Consider the following 18,229-nt stretch of genomic DNA (forward strand, 5'->3'; position numbering starts at 1 on the left):
GGGCAAAGTAATCCGTTTTCAAAATGTTGTTATCAAATACGATTTTAAGTATAGAATTAATTAATTTTATTAATAAAAGTAAATGTATTAAGAGTAAGTAACTTACAAACACGTTGAAGAAAACAAGTGTTATTCAGAGAAGAAAATATGAAACAGGTTCATATGAAAAAGAAAAATTTGTTTTAACAAAATACAATTTGGTAATTTAAAAGTGTACTTAGCCTAAATTTCAATGGAAAATTAACAAGTACAAACACTATCATCTTCTTCCACACCAGTACATTTTTCGTGTGTCCATTGTTTGCATCCATTGCACTTGATCCATCCTTCCTTTTCAGGGATCGGTTTGCCCCACACCAGTTTTGATATCAGCGGTCATTCTCACCATCAAAGAACACTCCGAGAACAGAAGTATTCATATGCGTATAGCGTTCATATTTTGCTCTCTCACAACAAGCTTCAACCAGCAGACTAGGTCAATGATGCAATTAACAATACACAATATTGTAAACTGCTTACCTAAGTTCAGACGTACCAAAAAACATTTTTTATCGCCACTTGTTGTTCACAGCCCAAGTTCCACACCACCCATCGGCTACAACACACTGAAGAGGCTGCTCTGCAGTTGACATGTTTCCTGCTTGAAAGCAGCACCGTAATGTGCATTTTCTTCGAGGGATTACTTGGCCCAGGGGATCGCTATGCCCCGGTCTCCCTACAAGCAGTTGTTTTTTTTTCTTTTTGAACCTTACATATTACTGCCTCTCACCCACACACACGCACAAATATATTAACAAAATAAAGGGTCTGTGTGATTACAATGTATCCAAACATTTTAATTAAATTCAATTAAATGGTATATATACTATTTAAAATATTAAATTTAAGATGTGGAGTTTACATTTGCCATTTCACATACCCAGACTTGAAATACATATACACAAGTCACAAATGTTACGGGATTTACTAATATACGAAAAATTGTTAATTCTTTAAGAATTTCACTCAAATTTACCTATTCAACTTCAAAATATCTTGCAATAATCTTCTGTCAGTCAGATAGATTGTTCTGCAAAGGACACTAACAAAGTGAATGGAGAGAGAGAATTCTGTTTTATTTTCCAAGCTGCTTCTTCGATAAAATAAAACCTAAACTGTGAAAAACTTGCCTCAGGGCATTTATAAATGCATGAATTCATTTGGATTCATAAAAGTTTCAATTTTTCATGTCTTTGGAGAAAAATTCACGTAGAATTCACACATAGTTCCAGTAGCTAATAATTCCTAGAATTCAAGGAATTCCCAGTGAGTAACCACCCTGTAATCCAATTATATATGGTCATTTAAATTTTATTATTATTTCTGAGACACCTGGTTTGGACCCAACAAAATACATTTCTAGATATGTGCCTGCTGTAGGTACACATTGTACAGTGGACATTAAAAAGAAATCAATCAAGAAAGTGGTATACTGGGAGAAAGTAGGCACCAATGACATCATCAGTGTTACAAAGACAACAGATCCTGTTGTGGTAGGTATCACAGACAAAACAGCAAGAGCAAAAAATCAGCCTTGGCTCAGTAGCTCATTTGGTAGAACAATGGCATGGATTGGCAGAGACAAGGTTCTGAGTCCTGGTTGAGCCTGCCCTTCTCACTGAAATTTCTATATGAGGCTTTACTTGTAATTACCTTCTTGTATCTGCACATGTAAAAACATGAACTTTATTATAATTTAAAGAAAATGAATCTCAACTTTAAATAGTCATAAGCAATTTGGAGCTTATGAATGTAATATAGTCTTATCTACAATAAAGCAACTGTAAAAGAAAGTTACTTTTTAAGGTAACAGTAGCTATAGTTCAGTTACTTTACAAAATGACGACCTATCAATGTAACTAATTTTTGATCAAAGTACTTTTACAAAGTAACTGTCCAAAGACTGTCGAGATCCTCCTATAACTGTATATTACTTTTGAGTTTTGTATTGCGTTGTCCAGCTGCTGATGTATGATATCTTGTCCATCTGCTTTTAGTCTGGCTAGGAACAATAAATACAAAGCTGAGAGAAAAATCAGCTCACAACACTGACGAGAGAGTTCGACTAATGGATGAAATTATTTCCGGAATACGAGTAATAAAAATGTACACATGGGAGAGACTGTTTACAAAAGTGGTTTCATTGGTCAGAAGGTTAGTAAAATTATTGGGAACTATTTACAGATTATCACATTTGCTCATTCACTACCATACTTATTATTAGCCAAAAATGGGATATCAGTTCATTGCTAATTTCCAACATTTTTTATTAATTTGATAGTTCTATAAATAGTTATAACGATATAACGAACTACTGCAAAATTGTCTTCTATAAGTCCCAGACCAAATGCTAATAATTTTCAAAATTTCAAGACTTCTATGAATTGACTATGAGCCATGAAAGGACAGTCAGTAGGTCATATGACTGCTACAGAAGAGACACAGGTTTGATTCCTGGCTCATGCTGTATCAGTAAAGATGGAATGAAGCATGCAGAAGTCAAACCAGGGTAGCCAGGTACAAGTAAGAATCCTTTCAAATAAAAGTATTAAAAAATATGTCAACAGATGAGGCCTGATTATGCAGAAAACTCAATGTTATTATATCTCCTAGTTTTCATGTTATGTATAATCATAATAAGTAGTGTTCTGTAATTTTTGAAACACATTGTATGTAACAATTTTAAGCAAATGAAATGATTCCTTCGTTTTTGCTTTCCTATGTTGATTTACTTAACTTGATACAAAACATTTAAATATTTATTTCCAGATTGGAATTAAAGACAATAGGAGGAAGTTCCTATATTCGCAGTATTAATATGTCATTTTCTATGTATGCTATCCAAGGAGAAATCTGTGCTACTGTGGTAGCATATGTGCTTCTTGGACACACAATTAATCCACAAAAGGTATTACTTATTGCTTCATTAACAACAACTCTCTTCTTGCATGTACATAGTATTTATTGTATAGTCTCTTTCTGTTGGCTTATGATTGTTGCAAGCAGAATGAAAAAATTTAACCCTTTGAGTGGGTATTACATGTATACAGGGTGTTTCTGTAACCTTGATTCAAACTGGCATGTTGGATGGAGACTGACCCAAATACCAATATTGGATAAGGTACCCTCCCAAGTAACCACAACCATTGGGCCAATATCAGTTTTTACATGGGAAAGGTTGGCTTTACATTTGTTGGCAAATTGACATTGGTTGCCAACGTTTGCCCAATCATGAAAAAGTTAGCCAAAAATCGGTTTTAAAAACAACTTTTTCATGCTAAGACAACTTTCAGGAGTATGCTGTAAATTCTAGAGTGTAAAATAAGTGACATGTAACAGTGTTTCTCTTTAAATATTAAAGTCACAGCACATACTGAAAATATATCTTTAATGAAAGTAGAAGCTATTTTTAACTTGGAGTCACTCACCAGTCCTTTGTCAGCCACCATGAAAGATGTGTTGGTAATTGCTTATTGATTGTCTCTTTAGCTGTAGTAGAACAAGAGCATTCTTACAGATATTCTTGTGAAGGAGTTTAAGCAATGTTTTGTGCAGACTAAATTCCATGAAAGGTGAAAAACTAAGTAAAAACTAGAAGGTTTTTGTGCTACCACTTGAAGGTACAGTGCCTTGAAAACAATGATACCATCTGACTGAGAAAGTGCTGTTTATTTATGTATTTCATCAATTATTTGTACTATTGATTACATTTGGATTCACAATAAATTATGTATATATCAGAACACAAACATATCTTTTCTTTCTCCTGGGTTCAATACCCGATGAAGGTACAAGTGGGTCGGATCCCACTTTAAACTGTAGGTCCAGTTCTGATTAGCCTTACTGTGCATAAAGTGGACTTAAAACAACAAATCAAATCAAATATCTATTCTTTAGTTGTCAGTATGTTGGAGCCAACATAGAACTATACGTTGGGCCAATGTAAAACCATACATTGCCCCAACATAAAACCCATGTCTAGGGACAATGTTGGAACCACGGCCAAAATTACCGTTGCCCAATTGTATGTTTTTACGTTGGGCCAACCATTTTCAGTATGGTTGGCCAAACCACTTTTGGTTACTTGGGATGGTCCGGAAACACTTCAATAAAAAGTTGTAAGCCAAAATTAGTTGGGGCTGCCTATGACAGTGGAATAAGACAACTGAAAGATGCAGTTTGTAGATTCAATAACATGGCCATGGTTCTAAATGAGGAAGGTGGAAAATAGGAAGAGCAGGGTAGAAAAAAGGGTGGGTAGAAATTAGGGGGTGCCAAAAATCCACCTTGCCTGAGTGAAATTTTTATCTTGAGTCACCCCTATGAACCAATCAGTTAATTTTATTTATTAAGAGGAGCATATTTTTAGTGATAACTTAATTTTAGGATTCAATTGGAGTGATTTCTTATTTTAGATACTAATAGGAGCAAATGCTTATTTCCATTTACTCTTATATAAATTGACAATATATTGTTATTTTTAGGAGATTTTGTAAGGTGAAGGATAGGTGGAGGAGTTGACTTGCATCCTATCTTTCTGCAAGAGATGAAATCTAATTACATTTTCTAAATCTATATCTTTAGCTCTTGCACATTTCTTTATTTCTATTCTTATTTGATTTGCTACTTGTACTAGAACATTTTTCATTCCTTTCAGCTATTTGTTATCACAGCCCTAATTACTAATCTTGGTATGTCGATGTCCGGCTTTTTTCCTCAAGCAATTTATGTAGTTGGAGAAGTTTTAGTAGCCATCAGGCGTATTCAGGTGAGCTGTTGAATTCTTCTTCATAGCATATTAATTTATTGTTTATTATATTAATTTTTACATTTTTAAGTAAAATATTAAAAATTTCTGCATGCTTTAATGTTATCCTGCTTTAATGGAACTTATTGCTTGTTCTAGCTGAAGTGTCAACAGCAAATCATAATCATTTTTGTTTTTATAGTAAACAGGGTGGAGGTTAGGATACTTTATTACAAGAAGAGTAATAAAATTAATGAAACCAAAACCAGTTAAAACACTAATTCCAAAAGTTTTTTTCTTAGCTCAAGCTTATGTCATAGTTGTAGTTCACATTTCTGCCACTATGCAGAGCTAGTTTAGATAATTTTTTAAAATGGCTGCTACACCTTCGAGAAACCTGGATAATATCCCATTGCTGTTATGGTAGTTTACTTGGCCGCTGGTATTGTGTCCACAAGAGTTTCATCGGCTGCCATCTTCTCAATGAACTCACAACAAAAGTCATGCCAATAATCAACCCCGGACGGATACCACAGTAGCTGAAGTCGGTATGGTTTGAAGCACAAAGAACTCTCCACACAGTTGCTTTTGACGTATCCAGTTCCGTAGCTGCATGTGTGACTGATTGCTTTGGGCTACACAAAAAACTTGTGCAAACGCATTCCATGTCTTCCTCTGAGAAAGCAGGTGTGGGTGACTGTTACAATTTCTTGACATGTGTAACAGTCATTTTCATGAATGCACTAAACCATCTCCTCGTATTTATGGGCATTGGAACTTGGTTGTGAAAGTGTGAGTGAAATACTCCTCTTGCGATAAATTATTCCAACCCCAAAGAACATTATGAAATGCCCTGTATATAAAAGGGTTTTAGAAAGTCAAGAACATTACATAGGTGTGCACAGCCCCTCTGATTAGGGGGGGCAAAAGCCTTGATGAAAGTTCAGTCAGGAAAGAAAAACCTAATTTTATCTCACTGTTTTTAGTTTCATTGCATTCATGGGTATATATTATATAGGCCTATATAATGATACAACATAGAGGCACCATAACAAATTAATAAATTGTCTCTGAAATGTGGCGTGCTCCTTTGGTAATTTACAACACATTACAGAAGACAACAAAATTGCGAGCGAAGCGAGCAAACTGAAAATAGTATTGATTTCATATGGCACAAAAAAATTATGGGACACATTCTCTTTTACAATTATCTTTAATTTACATCGTTCCTCACCCAGGGCCACTCCCGCCGTCCCTTATCTACGGCTCTGTACTTGACAGAAGTGCAAGAAAGAAAGAAATTGCGAGCAAAGCGAGCATGAAAATTTTACGAATTGTATTTTTATTTGTATAAATTTGATATCGAGGGTGGCAATTGCCTCTTTGTGCTCCTGCAGGTGCTGTTGGCCGTCTGAAAGAAATAATGCACGATAGACGTGAAAACTAATTCCATCTTAAGTATTCAATGCCAATGCCAATGCTTTATTGACAGGTTTTTTGTAAGTATCGGGACCATTGTGCCCTTGACTTACTATCATGTTCTTACAAAGTTGTGTATGTACAACATTTCTCTTTCTATAACCCGGGTCGACTGTCGGCCGGGATTTGGACAATAGTTCATCTGTATTATTTCACTAATTTGAAAATGTTGAGTTCCTTGTTATAATTTTGCATTGACAGAGGAAGGAAATAATCACTATTATTTTTCAAACCATACAATAGTTCGGTGCACTGATGAAAAGTTCTAATCACAAACTACATTTTGCATATCACTTTAAAGACACAAAACATAAAATAACCACATAGAATAATAATAATGATAACAATATATAAGTAACAAAGAAACAACAAAATCACAATCTGTGCTTTTATAGCTGCACTATCAAGGAACACTAATCTGCTCCATTGAAAACAGTACTTTGAAGTACTCATAAACAGGGAGTATATGTAACACATAACATAATAATACAATAGCATTTTTTGAATTTAGATTTGTTCAAAATTTCGTAGCATGGAGTGGGACATCCGGACCTGTGGTCGAGTTCCAATTCCCCGAATAGCTGGATTTGGATGCTGTTGGATCTGGCTCCAGAAGTTGTAACAAATGGTATATATAGCAGATTGAACATAATCAAGTTCAAGGTCCTCATGGATTTGTGAGCTACAAGTATCTCGGCTATGACCAGTAGTAAGTCGAGCAACATTATTCTGTATAATCTGAAATTTCCTTATGACTGAAGGTCGGAGATGTCCCCAGCTGGTGCTGCAAACAGGAGTGTGGGACGTGCCATCATCTTATACACATGCAAGCGAGTCGTCAGTCCCAAGGTAGGATTTCGGAAAACTGAGTACAATTGTTCAACTCGAGTTTGTGCTTTTGCTGTCATAGTTGAGATGTGTTTATGGAAATTAAGTCTTCCATCCAAAACCACTCCTAGATATGTGGTAAAAGGTTTGTCCGGTATAGAAGATCCCTGGAGTCGTAGAATCTTTGGTAGTTGTCTATGTCGACGTGTAAATAAAACTGCAGCACTCTTCAGTGAATTATACTTCATGCACCAGCGAGTAGACCATTCTTCCAACTCTAATAGTTGTTGTCTCATCCTGTTGTAGCATAGTTCTTGTAAAGGGCTATTTGTAAAGATGGCAACATCATCTGCATAGGTAGCTAACATGCATTTATGAGTAGCAGGGATATCACTGGGATATAAAGCAAACAGAAGTGGAGATAAAACAGCTCCCTGAGGGACACCAGCATGTATGATCATAACGGTAGATAGATCACTTAAAAATTGCACCTGAAATTGTCTCTTTTGTAAATACTGATCCAATAATTGCACCAAATAAATAGGAACTCCCAATTTCGATAGTTTCACAATTAATCCAGCATGCCAAATTCGATCAAAGGCTTTGTTGGAGTGGAGAAATACTCCTAGAGTATGTCGACTGAGATTAAAGTTTCCTGTAACATACTCCACTACTCAGACCAGTTGCGTAGTAGTACTGTGCTGTTGACGAAATCTGAATTGATGATACGGTAGCAAGCCTTTTTCATCCACCACAGCTTGTAATCGTCTGAGTAGTATATGTTCAAAGATTTTGCTAACATGGCTCAGAAAACTTATAGGTCTATAATTCTGTGGTAGGAGAATGTTCTTTCCTGGTTTTGGCAAGAGGATTATTTTTGCTAGTTTCCAACTTGATGGATAATAACCGGTAAGAAATATAGCATTGAAGACTTTTGCTAGAAAAACTAACAATTTTCTGGTGCCGTTCTTCAGTTGTAAATGTAGTAATAGTATCAAAGCCAGGTGCCTTACCAGGTCGAAGAAGATTTATAACACCTTTGACCTCCTGAGGAGGTTGTGAGAAGTGGATAAGAGTGAGTGGTTCATGACGTAATTGTTTCAGTCGATGTTGAATCTTCTGTATATAATTGACATTATGCGGTTGATCTGGTGTGTGGAATTGGTCCTCCAGATGTGTGGAGAACACTTCAGCCTTTTCCTCTGGTGTGTACACCATGCCATTTGGACCCTGGAGAGGGTAGGCAGCAGATTGTGGATTCTATCGCAAATTTCTCAATGATAGCAAGAATATACTATCCTGCATTGACATCCTGGAGAATTCGGTGTCCCAATCTGCCTGTCGCTGTCGAATGAGATATTGGCGAAATCGATCGTGAAATTTATTATACAACGTTTTATAGCCATGGTTATAAGTTTGTTGCCATTTTCGTCGGAAATATTTTTTCCAGTTCAGAAGGATCATACCCTCACGGGATAGACGACCATGGTTATTGTATAACTGAGGGGTTCTGATAGTGGAGTGAAGATAAGAAGTTTGTATGCCTGCTGTAAAGTTTTGTAAAGCCGAATCAATTTGTGCTGGGGTTTTTAAAGCAAAATGCAAGTCAATGATAGGCACTAAATGTCAAGTTATAGACATCCCCAGTCTGTTGTAATGTGATATTTTGGAGGAGGAGGCTTCAATAAATTATGATGAACAATTTCAAAGAGTATTGGTTGATGGTCCGAGTCTAGATCATGAATAATATAGGAACCATTCATAACATTTACACCTTGATATATCAAGATATCCAACACATCTGGAAGTTCACGTCCTCGTGGATAATGAGTGGGTTCTCTTGCGGCAAGAATGGGTAGGTTCAATTGTTGGACACTTTGGAGAAGAGAGGCACCTTCACGGTTCACTACACGCAAATTCCATGCAGGGTTTTTACACTTTAGATCACCAGCTAAAACCACTTTGCGGCCCAAGCGAAAAACAGTCTCTAGTTCTTGTATAGGAATAAGCTGTTCTGGAACGTTATATCCTGCTATCAAAATTAGTGGGTCGGTGGTAATTAATAGTTCAATTATTGTGATTTCTAAAGCTTCTAGAGCTGGATTTGGAAGTTGACGTGCAAATAGCGAAGATTTCACAACTACAGCCGTACCTCCTCTCTGTCCCGGGAATCGATCGTTTCTATAGATGGTATAAGTTGCAATTTTCCATTTATTACGGGTTTTCAAGTGGGTTTCATTCACCAGGGCTATATCAACATTATATTCACGTAAAAATTGTTTGAAAGTCAGGAATTGAGTACGAACTCCATCAGCATTCCACTGAACACACGTCAATGTTCTACTTATTGGAGTACCTTTATGGGCCATTTCCGAAAAGGTTATGCAAGACATCCATGGCAACACTGAAGTTATCTACGATTGTCTTGGCATGATTAATTCGCTGTAGACCAGATTTAATTTTTGAAGAAAACCCCTGAAATTGAAAATTTATTTAATGCTAGTCCAAATGTCCTTAAATTCCTGGCCTCTTGTATTGGTTTTTGTATTTGCAGCAGTAACATAACTCCTAGTGGTTGGTCTTGTAAGGAAGGAGGTGATTGCTTAGGAGTGTCGAAAGAAAACTGTACACCACTTTCTCGGAGTTCTTGCGGTTGTTGTACACATTGAAAAATTGGAGAACCACGAAAGTTAGCAGGATGGTCACCTTCACAGTTTACACATTTAGCAGGTGATGTACGGTCTTTTTTAGGGCATTTCTGTGTATCATGTAATTGAGCACATTTGACACAGTGAGCTATGGTATTGCAGTTCTGTTGGGCATGTCCAAGTCTCTGACATTTGAAACACTGTATAAATTGCCGTGGGTGGTACTCCTCTATTACAACACGGTGTTGTTCAAAATATGGTTCTGGTTCTTTATAGATTCCTTTAGCAAATTCAGTCCTTTTAATGGTCAGCAGAAAAAGAGCTAATGGCATGAGTTTATGGGTATTTTGATATTTCTGTTCCAACTGAGATACCTTGAGCACATCATAACCTAGTTCCTGATAAAATCTGCTGATATCCGAGATATTAGTATCCTTTGGAAGTTTTCGCAGTACAACTCGAAGTACCCTGTTTTGGGTCCCAGTTGCATATTCAAGATTATGACTTTTCTGATGATCAATAGCAATATTATACTCTTCCATAGTGGCAAAGTAAATTTTTGATCCAGTAGAAGTATGGTATATTGTAGGATTAATTTTAAGTGCTTTGAAGTATTAAGAGAGGGCATAGAAATTGTTAAGTTTAAAAACATATACTGTATAGATGGTGGTTTCATTCGACGGGTGTCTTGAATAGAATTTTGTGTGGTTGTATCATCCCTTTTATCACCAGGGGCATCCTCAGTTTCAAGTTCCTGAAGAACACTAAATTGATTATTCAGTGGGATGGATATTGGCTGATATATCGGTAATCTCCTTACCGTCTTCTTGCTGAACTGAAAGCCCTCAGCATCTACTCGGGAATCCTCACCACTATCATGGGGCCTCTTGTTAGAAACACTAGATTCGGTCTTATGAAGTTTAGGGTCCGTAATAGCATAGAAAAAAGCATCCAGGAGCGAATTCGTGGAATTATGAAATGATTCTCTGGAACAGTCGATCCTTGTAATGTGTGTGGTCCATGTAGTTCAGTCAGATCCGAATCAGATGATGAATGCTGAAAACCACATCGTCTATATCGAGCAGTCCTGAGTGGAGGGGATTTAGGTGTTTCAAAGTCCTGTTTTTTCATTGTCAGTGCTTGAGGAAACAGATAGCAAATTACGAGGATGCCTAAGTTGGTGCCCCCCCCCAATTCCGTTTTCGAACATATTATCGGTACACACAACGCCTGTCAAAATGTACACCACGATTGTATTGTTCCTGTTGTGTCCGGAAGGAATGAAGCAAATGTGCAGTACATTGTCTTTTATACAGCACGATTTCCCCACATTCGCGAACCGGTGATTTTTGCCAAATTACACAATTACACAAATATACTAGTTCCCAGTTTCCCAAAGTACAGTCCGATGTGAGATTAAGAATGGACAAAGATAGAAAAGCAAAGCAATTAATGGAAGTTAGAACAGGGGGAAGGAGAACAAAAGGTAGACCCTGGGAGACATTCAAAAAAAGAATAGAAGAAATAGGACAAAAGAAAACAAAATGAATAAGAGAAATGAAGAGGATGGCAAAGGAACGGGAGAGATGATAGGAATGGATAGAGGCAAACTCGATGCTATGAAGCAAAGGGGTAAAGAGGAAGAAGTAAAAGAAGAATTAGTCTTAAATTTACTGATACTGATAAATAATAGTGTCATATGGCCCAACCACCTGTGAGGGCCAAGGCCTACCTATGAACTGCTGGCCTTACTCCCACCAGAGGTTGGAGATCATCCAAACAGTTACGGGGTGACATGTGGTCAGCATGACAAACCCCCAGTTGTTGTAGGTTGTCTATGACTGGGATACATAGTATCATCAAGCTCCCACATCTCTAGAGGAAAGAAGCAAAGCAAATCCATGATGAGATGAATGCAATATACAAGAAGGAAAGCCATTGACCATCGGTCCCATACACATACTGAAATATCAGGAGACAATTTATCACGCTTTCCCCAGGAGACTAGACTCTGCACGTATACTGTAGCTGGAGCCCAAAGCATGATGCCTTAGACCACACGGCAACAGCGTAAGACGAATTATAGTGTCAAAAACAATAAATAAATAAAAGTAGCTCATATTTCATCAAGGAACTGAGTAAATAATTTATCTCCTTAATGTATATATAAGTCTAATAGTTTTGCACTAGAATAAAGAAAAGAAAGTACATGAATAATGCGTCTATATCATTTACAGGCTAATAATATTATACCAGAACCAAGGACGTATTTAGGGACGGAGGTCCTGACCCCCACCCTCCAAAGACTTACCAAGTACTAAAATTAAATAATGAAAATATGCTTCTTTAGCATTTGTTGTATAATCGATTGTTATTAATTTCCTATGAACTTATTTCAAGGCAAGGATTACATTGGGGTCATATGGCTTTGAATGACAGTACCAAAGATTTATGCTTGCACACTACTGTTTATGATAATATGCATAAAGTATTAATCAGGAACTTCACTTGTCACCAACTGGATCTAAAATCAGTTTTTGTTATTGAATAAATATTCAATTCTTCATCTATTTGACATGAATTCCTTTGCCAGGGCACTTGTTTCATGCAAAATGCTCTTATATGTCTATTCTTATACCGTCTTATTTTACCTTTTCATGCAACAACAACAATATAATATTAATTAAAATATGTATTTTAATTTGTATTTCTTTAATATAATAAAATTATTTTAATTTAAAAACTACTACTATTATTATTATTATTATTATTATTATTATTATTATTATTATTATTATTATTATTATTATTATTATTATTCCTGAGACACTTGGTTTGGACCACCCGAAACATATCTCTAGATACGTGCCTGATCAGAACACATGCTTATCAGTAAAACAGTCAATTATTTTCTTTGTTTCTCTTAAAGATCATTACAAACAGTTCAACAAAAATTACAAGAAAACATTAAAACATTGCAAACAGTTGTATGTTGATAAAAAGTTGAATAATTCAGAAAACAAAACTGCAGAATTATGGAAAATAGTTAATCATATTACAGGTAAAAAAACGAACACGAATCAAGATATCATATTAGAAACAGGTAATGTAATAGAGACAGATCCGCAAAAAATAGCTAATACTTTTAATAATTATTTTATTAATGTAGCACTTAACCTGCAACGTAACATCAGCGTAACGGACACATACAAAGAAAAGTTAAATAACGTGAAAAGATCTTTCACGCATTCTTTTTATATGACCCCTACTACAGACGAAGAAATTTCCAACATAATTCGAAATATGAAAAACAAAAAGTCAACAGGACTAGATTCAATGCCGATTAACGTGATCAAAGAGATTTGCACGTACATTAACGAGCCTTTGGCTAAATTAATTAACGAGTGTATGGAAAATGGTAGCTTTCCAGATTGTTTAAAAATATCAAAAGTAATACCCTTATATAAGAAAGGAATTAAAACAAAAATTGAAAACTATAGACCAATTTCCTTATTGTCAATTTTTTCAAAAATTTTCGAAAAATTAATTTATAATAGGATAATTAAGTATGCAGAAGATAAAAGGATACTCTTAAAGCAACAAAATGGGTTTGTGAAATCGAAAACAACAAAAAATGCCATTTTTGATGTAATTGATAATATTTCCGCTATAAACAAAACGTATTCTGTTGTTGGAATTTTTTGTGATTTATCAAAAGCGTTTGACTGTGTGAATCATCACATACTACTAGAGAAATTAAAATACTACGGAATCCGCGGTATATCAAATAAATTAATTGAATCCTATTTATCGAATAGAAAACAGAGCGTTGCAATAAATAGCTTATCCAATAATGGGATGCAAACAACATATTACTCCGAATTTAATGATGTGGTTATTGGAATCCCCCAAGGATCGATACTAGGACCCCTATTGTTTTTATTGTTCATAAATGATCTTCCAGCAAATGTTGAAACTGCCCAAGTTACTCTTTTCGCTGATGATACTACTGCTTTGGTAGATTCTGTTAACGATGTAACTTTAATTCAAAAAACGGAAGAAGCTCTTACTGAACTACAAAGCTGGTTTTCAGCAAACAAACTTTCTATGAACAACGAAAAAACTAATATAATAAAATTTGGTGTATCTAGAGCCAAAAACTCTTCTTTAAGCAAGATAATTTCACAGTAGGGCATGCCGTTATAACAGCTACTAAAAATACAAAATTTCTTGGAATATTTATAGGCGAGTGTCTAAACTGGAAAGTTCACATAGATCATTTATGCAAGAGGCTAAACACCGTATGTTACCAATTAAGAACCTTAAAAAATAGTTTCAATACAGTATGTATGCTTAATATCTATTTCTCAAACTTCGAAAGTATTTTGAGGTATGGTATCCAATTTTGGGGGAACTCGGCTCAATAGCAGAAGATTTTTAAAATTCAAAAAAGAGCATTGCGTATTTTGGCAAATGCACACAAAACTGATACATGTAAACCTCTTTTCGAAAAATTCCGTATATTAACACTTCCAAGTTTGTACATACTTGAAACACTTACTTTCATACACGAAACAAAATCGAACTATCCAAAGAACATAGACACCCACAATTACAATACCAGACAAAAAGATAACTTCCACATTCCCAAAGTGCGGCTAACTGCATACCAAACGGGACCTTTTTACTCAGGCATCCAGTTATACAATATATTACCAAAAAGTTACAAAAATTTTGAAAGATCCACAATCTTTAAAAGTAAAGTGAAAAAATTGTTATTGGAATGCACATTATATTCAGTTCAAGAATTTCAAGAATTAAATAACTTTATAAAATAAATGTAGATTGTATACACTATATAATATGTACTTTTACAGCACTAGTTCACTTCAAAAAATAATTTTGTCAATGTATATTTTGCTATTATAATATGTTATATTATAAAAAATTCTGCCAAATTGATGTATAGATATATATATTATGTGCGATGTCAACATGTTGTATTTTTGTAATGTACATGCACCAATGCCCCTCAGGGGTACTTTCGTTGTGAAAATTACTCAATAAACTCAATAAACTTCTATTTCAGCATTTTCTATTGCATGAAGAAAATATCCAGAATAGAAGTGAAGATATTATCAAAAGCAAGCATGATATTAAACCACTAAAGTTGGGTGTCACAATGAGAAATGCAAGTGCAAAATGGAATGCAACAAGTAATAGTACTTTGTCAGATATTAACCTTGAGGCTTTTCCTGGGAAATTAGTTTCTATTATAGGCCCTGTTGGGTCGGGAAAGGTAAATATTAACCTATGCAATAATAATTTTCATAATTTGAAGAATGTTCATTTGTCATGGTGAAGGCCCTAAGTAATATGAAGAATCGTGTAACACAAACCACTATTTTCCACAAGTGCAAGGCCAATGTTTAAATAAGACATGTCCTCTTTTCCAGATTTTCTTTCCAGATTAAAAATGTCCAGGTTTTCTACAAATTCTTAACAATAGATTAAAACATTAATAATTAGGAGTAACAAGTAACAACATATTTACTAGATGTCATGCTAGTTCAAGTGGAAATACGATACTAAAATCAATACTCACACATTGTTGATATCGGAAATCTACAAACAATTTCCAGCATCATGTACTATAATTTAATTTGCTATTTAGTGTTGCTTTTCTGCCACATTTGGTTAATCACAAAGATGAGGATGAGTGATGATAATGAAATTGATGAAGGGATCCTAACAACGAACACCCATATTCAGGCTGGGATTCGAATCCGGGATCCTGGGCATCATAGTGTGCTGTTCTAACCACCTGAGATTCAAACTCATATCTACATTCATTGTAATGTGCAGTGGTGGCGATTGGGTTCCAAAACTGGAGTGGGGGGGGGGAGACAAGGACAGTTTACTTTCCATTGTACATAATGTTTAGTATAGCATGAGGACTAAAGTGGCAAAAATGAGGGGAGGGGCAACTGCTCTCTTCCCATTCCCCCTCTAATCACTGCTACTGGTAATGTGATATTGTGTAGCATCCAGTTCATTTAACATGATCTGTTGTTTTGCTTTTATAATTACATTAGAAAATTGTTATAAATAGTTGTAATGCTTACAGAAACAAATATGTTTATTTCATTTAATTTTTTTTTACTTTACCAAATATGGTAACATTGACGAGAAATGATAACTTGATTGAATTTAACGAAAATACTTATAACATGACCTATAAGGTAACTTAAAATACTGAAATGTAAGTTCAAACTTCTCGTACATGACAAAAGATGGTATGGGTGCAAGAACTTGAATAATTTTACACAACTGGATGCTTAGTGGTTTCAACTTTTGGCACAGGCAAGTGTGAACCAGATTTCGAATTTGAAACAAGTCTCCTGCATCTGCACAAATGGTTTGAAAATTAATTCAAAATCAGTTATTAAAAATACATTCTTTTGTGTAAAGACCCCAGTGAAGAATGTGTTATAAATTCTTTATATAAACAAAGCCATATATTGGAATATTTGTTTTAGGTAATTTGGGTCAACACATGCTAAGTAAGAAGAAAAACATCAAGTCCTAATGCATTTTAAAAACTTTGACTTGAAGGATATGTTCAATACACCTTAAGGTCTTGCACCTTTTCTCTTGACCTCCAGGAAAGAATGGATTTTCGGATGTAGAATTTTGGGGGAAGAAAGCTGGAGAAAATACAGTTAAGAAGTGCAATTAAAATTCAATGACAACTGCAAAAATATCCAAAAACGAAAGAAGGTCAAAACATTTCAACTCAAGAGGTAGAAGAGCAATGTAAAATAACCAAAATAGAAAAAGAAATGGAAATAGTAATAATGACCAACATGATTGACTTCCATTACTGTGAAAAAACCTCTCAAATTTCGGAAACAGAAAGAGTTTTCTGCAGAGGAATAGCAAATACACCTCCTTGCTATTAGTTTGGTACTTGTTGGCCTCGGTGTAGTGGTCTGTATAACATGGAACAAAACAATACATCCAAGGCTCGAGCCCAGTTCAAGGAAGCCCTGGTCAAGGAACAGATGTATCGTTGTGATTGTCTCATCATCAATTTCATTAGTTCTTCATTCATGTTCATTGTCAAGATTAACCCCAGAGGTACAATACTGATGTAAATTAACTGAAATAAAGAATTCATGATGGATGCGATAAATGCAGTTTGTATATTACTTTCAAGAAATTTCGTTTTTACACGTTGTGCAATTAGATAGCCATTCCTGATTAATTTTGAAGGTTCACTGCATTCATTCCCTAAGGGTATGACGTGAATGAAGGCAGTGAGCCTTCAAAATTAATCTGAAATAACTATCCAAATCTGCAACATGGAAAAATGAAATTTCTCGTAAGTAATGAAATATAGTACTACATCATTTAACTTCCAGAGAGGATCTTCTCTTGAGTAGTCGCATGTACCTTGAATGAGCATTACTGAGTTCTTATAAAAGACAACCTTTTCTTCACACAGAGTACCCTGCTACATGCCATCTTGGGTGAGCTCCCCCTGACCAAAGGCTCCGTGGAGGTGAACGGAAGAGTCTCCTACGCAGCACAAGAGCCTTGGCTATTCTCTGCTTCTGTGCAGCAGAACATTTTGTTTGGTTCCCCCTTCGACTTAGAGCGATACGAGAGGGTGGTGGAGGTCTGTGCTCTGAAGACTGACTTTCAACATTTCCCCTATGGAGACCAGACGATTGTTGGGGAGAGGGGAATTTCTCTGAGCGGAGGTCAAAAAGCTAGAGTCAACCTTGCCAGGTAAAACATTGTAAGATGAAACTATATGATATAAATAGAAGAGGGTACACTGGGAAATATATTGTATAGCTGACAAAATAACATATAACTCAGGAGAATATAAAATCCAGGAAAGAAAGAATTTGAACACTGTGTTGCATTGGAAGTGGTGAAGATAAATGTAGTGGACTATTTTTAATTCAAACTCAAATGAAAACAACTTGAATTATCCAAAATTCTAATTAACAAAAACATGCATTAATAAGAAAATTAATACTGAATGTCCTACAGCATAAACAAAAAATAATTACCATTCAGTGCACCTTACTATAAAAATTGATCCTATAGTGCAAGCCAAAACAATTCCTCTCAAAATAGCAATTAAGCTACCTGTAAATGGAAAACATATTTAGATAAGTTTAATGTATTAACACACAAAATCACATACATCTGTAACAACATTAGGTACCTGTTCTCACTTAAAGAAGTTCATGATTTTTTTTACATGGTTAACAAAATCTTTGATTTTATTTATTGTGTGAAAAAAGTCATCCCTAATGTTTGCTTGAGATTCAATGTGTCATTCTCCAACATTGCCAACAATGTATTTTGACTAATCAAAAGTGACAATTGAGGGTAGATAAGAAGACTCATAAATCATTGGCTAGTGGAGGTTCAAGAATGAACACCTGCATACAGAAGGGGTGGGCTATAC

The 18,229-nt window shown here is 35.3% G+C and overlaps 1 protein-coding gene across 1 annotated transcript in view; it reads left to right on the forward strand.

Annotated features, from left to right (window-relative positions):
- The window catches only part of LOC145993984 (ATP-binding cassette subfamily C member 4-like), a 116,748-nt gene that overhangs the window by 33,445 nt on the left and 65,074 nt on the right, over positions 1 to 18,229 (forward strand). Inside the window, exons 7-11 of the mRNA XM_083130016.1 lie at positions 2,037 to 2,193; positions 2,809 to 2,947; positions 4,697 to 4,807; positions 14,831 to 15,040; positions 17,249 to 17,535. Coding sequence (XP_082986142.1) covers positions 2,037 to 2,193; positions 2,809 to 2,947; positions 4,697 to 4,807; positions 14,831 to 15,040; positions 17,249 to 17,535 — 904 coding nt within the window. The remainder of the gene's footprint in view (positions 1 to 2,036; positions 2,194 to 2,808; positions 2,948 to 4,696; positions 4,808 to 14,830; positions 15,041 to 17,248; positions 17,536 to 18,229) is intronic.

The sequence above is a fragment of the Lepisma saccharinum genome, chromosome 10 (assembly GCF_977018435.1).
Source record: "Lepisma saccharinum chromosome 10, izLepSacc3.1, whole genome shotgun sequence".
In the NCBI taxonomy this organism is placed as follows: domain Eukaryota; kingdom Metazoa; phylum Arthropoda; class Insecta; order Zygentoma; family Lepismatidae; genus Lepisma; species Lepisma saccharinum.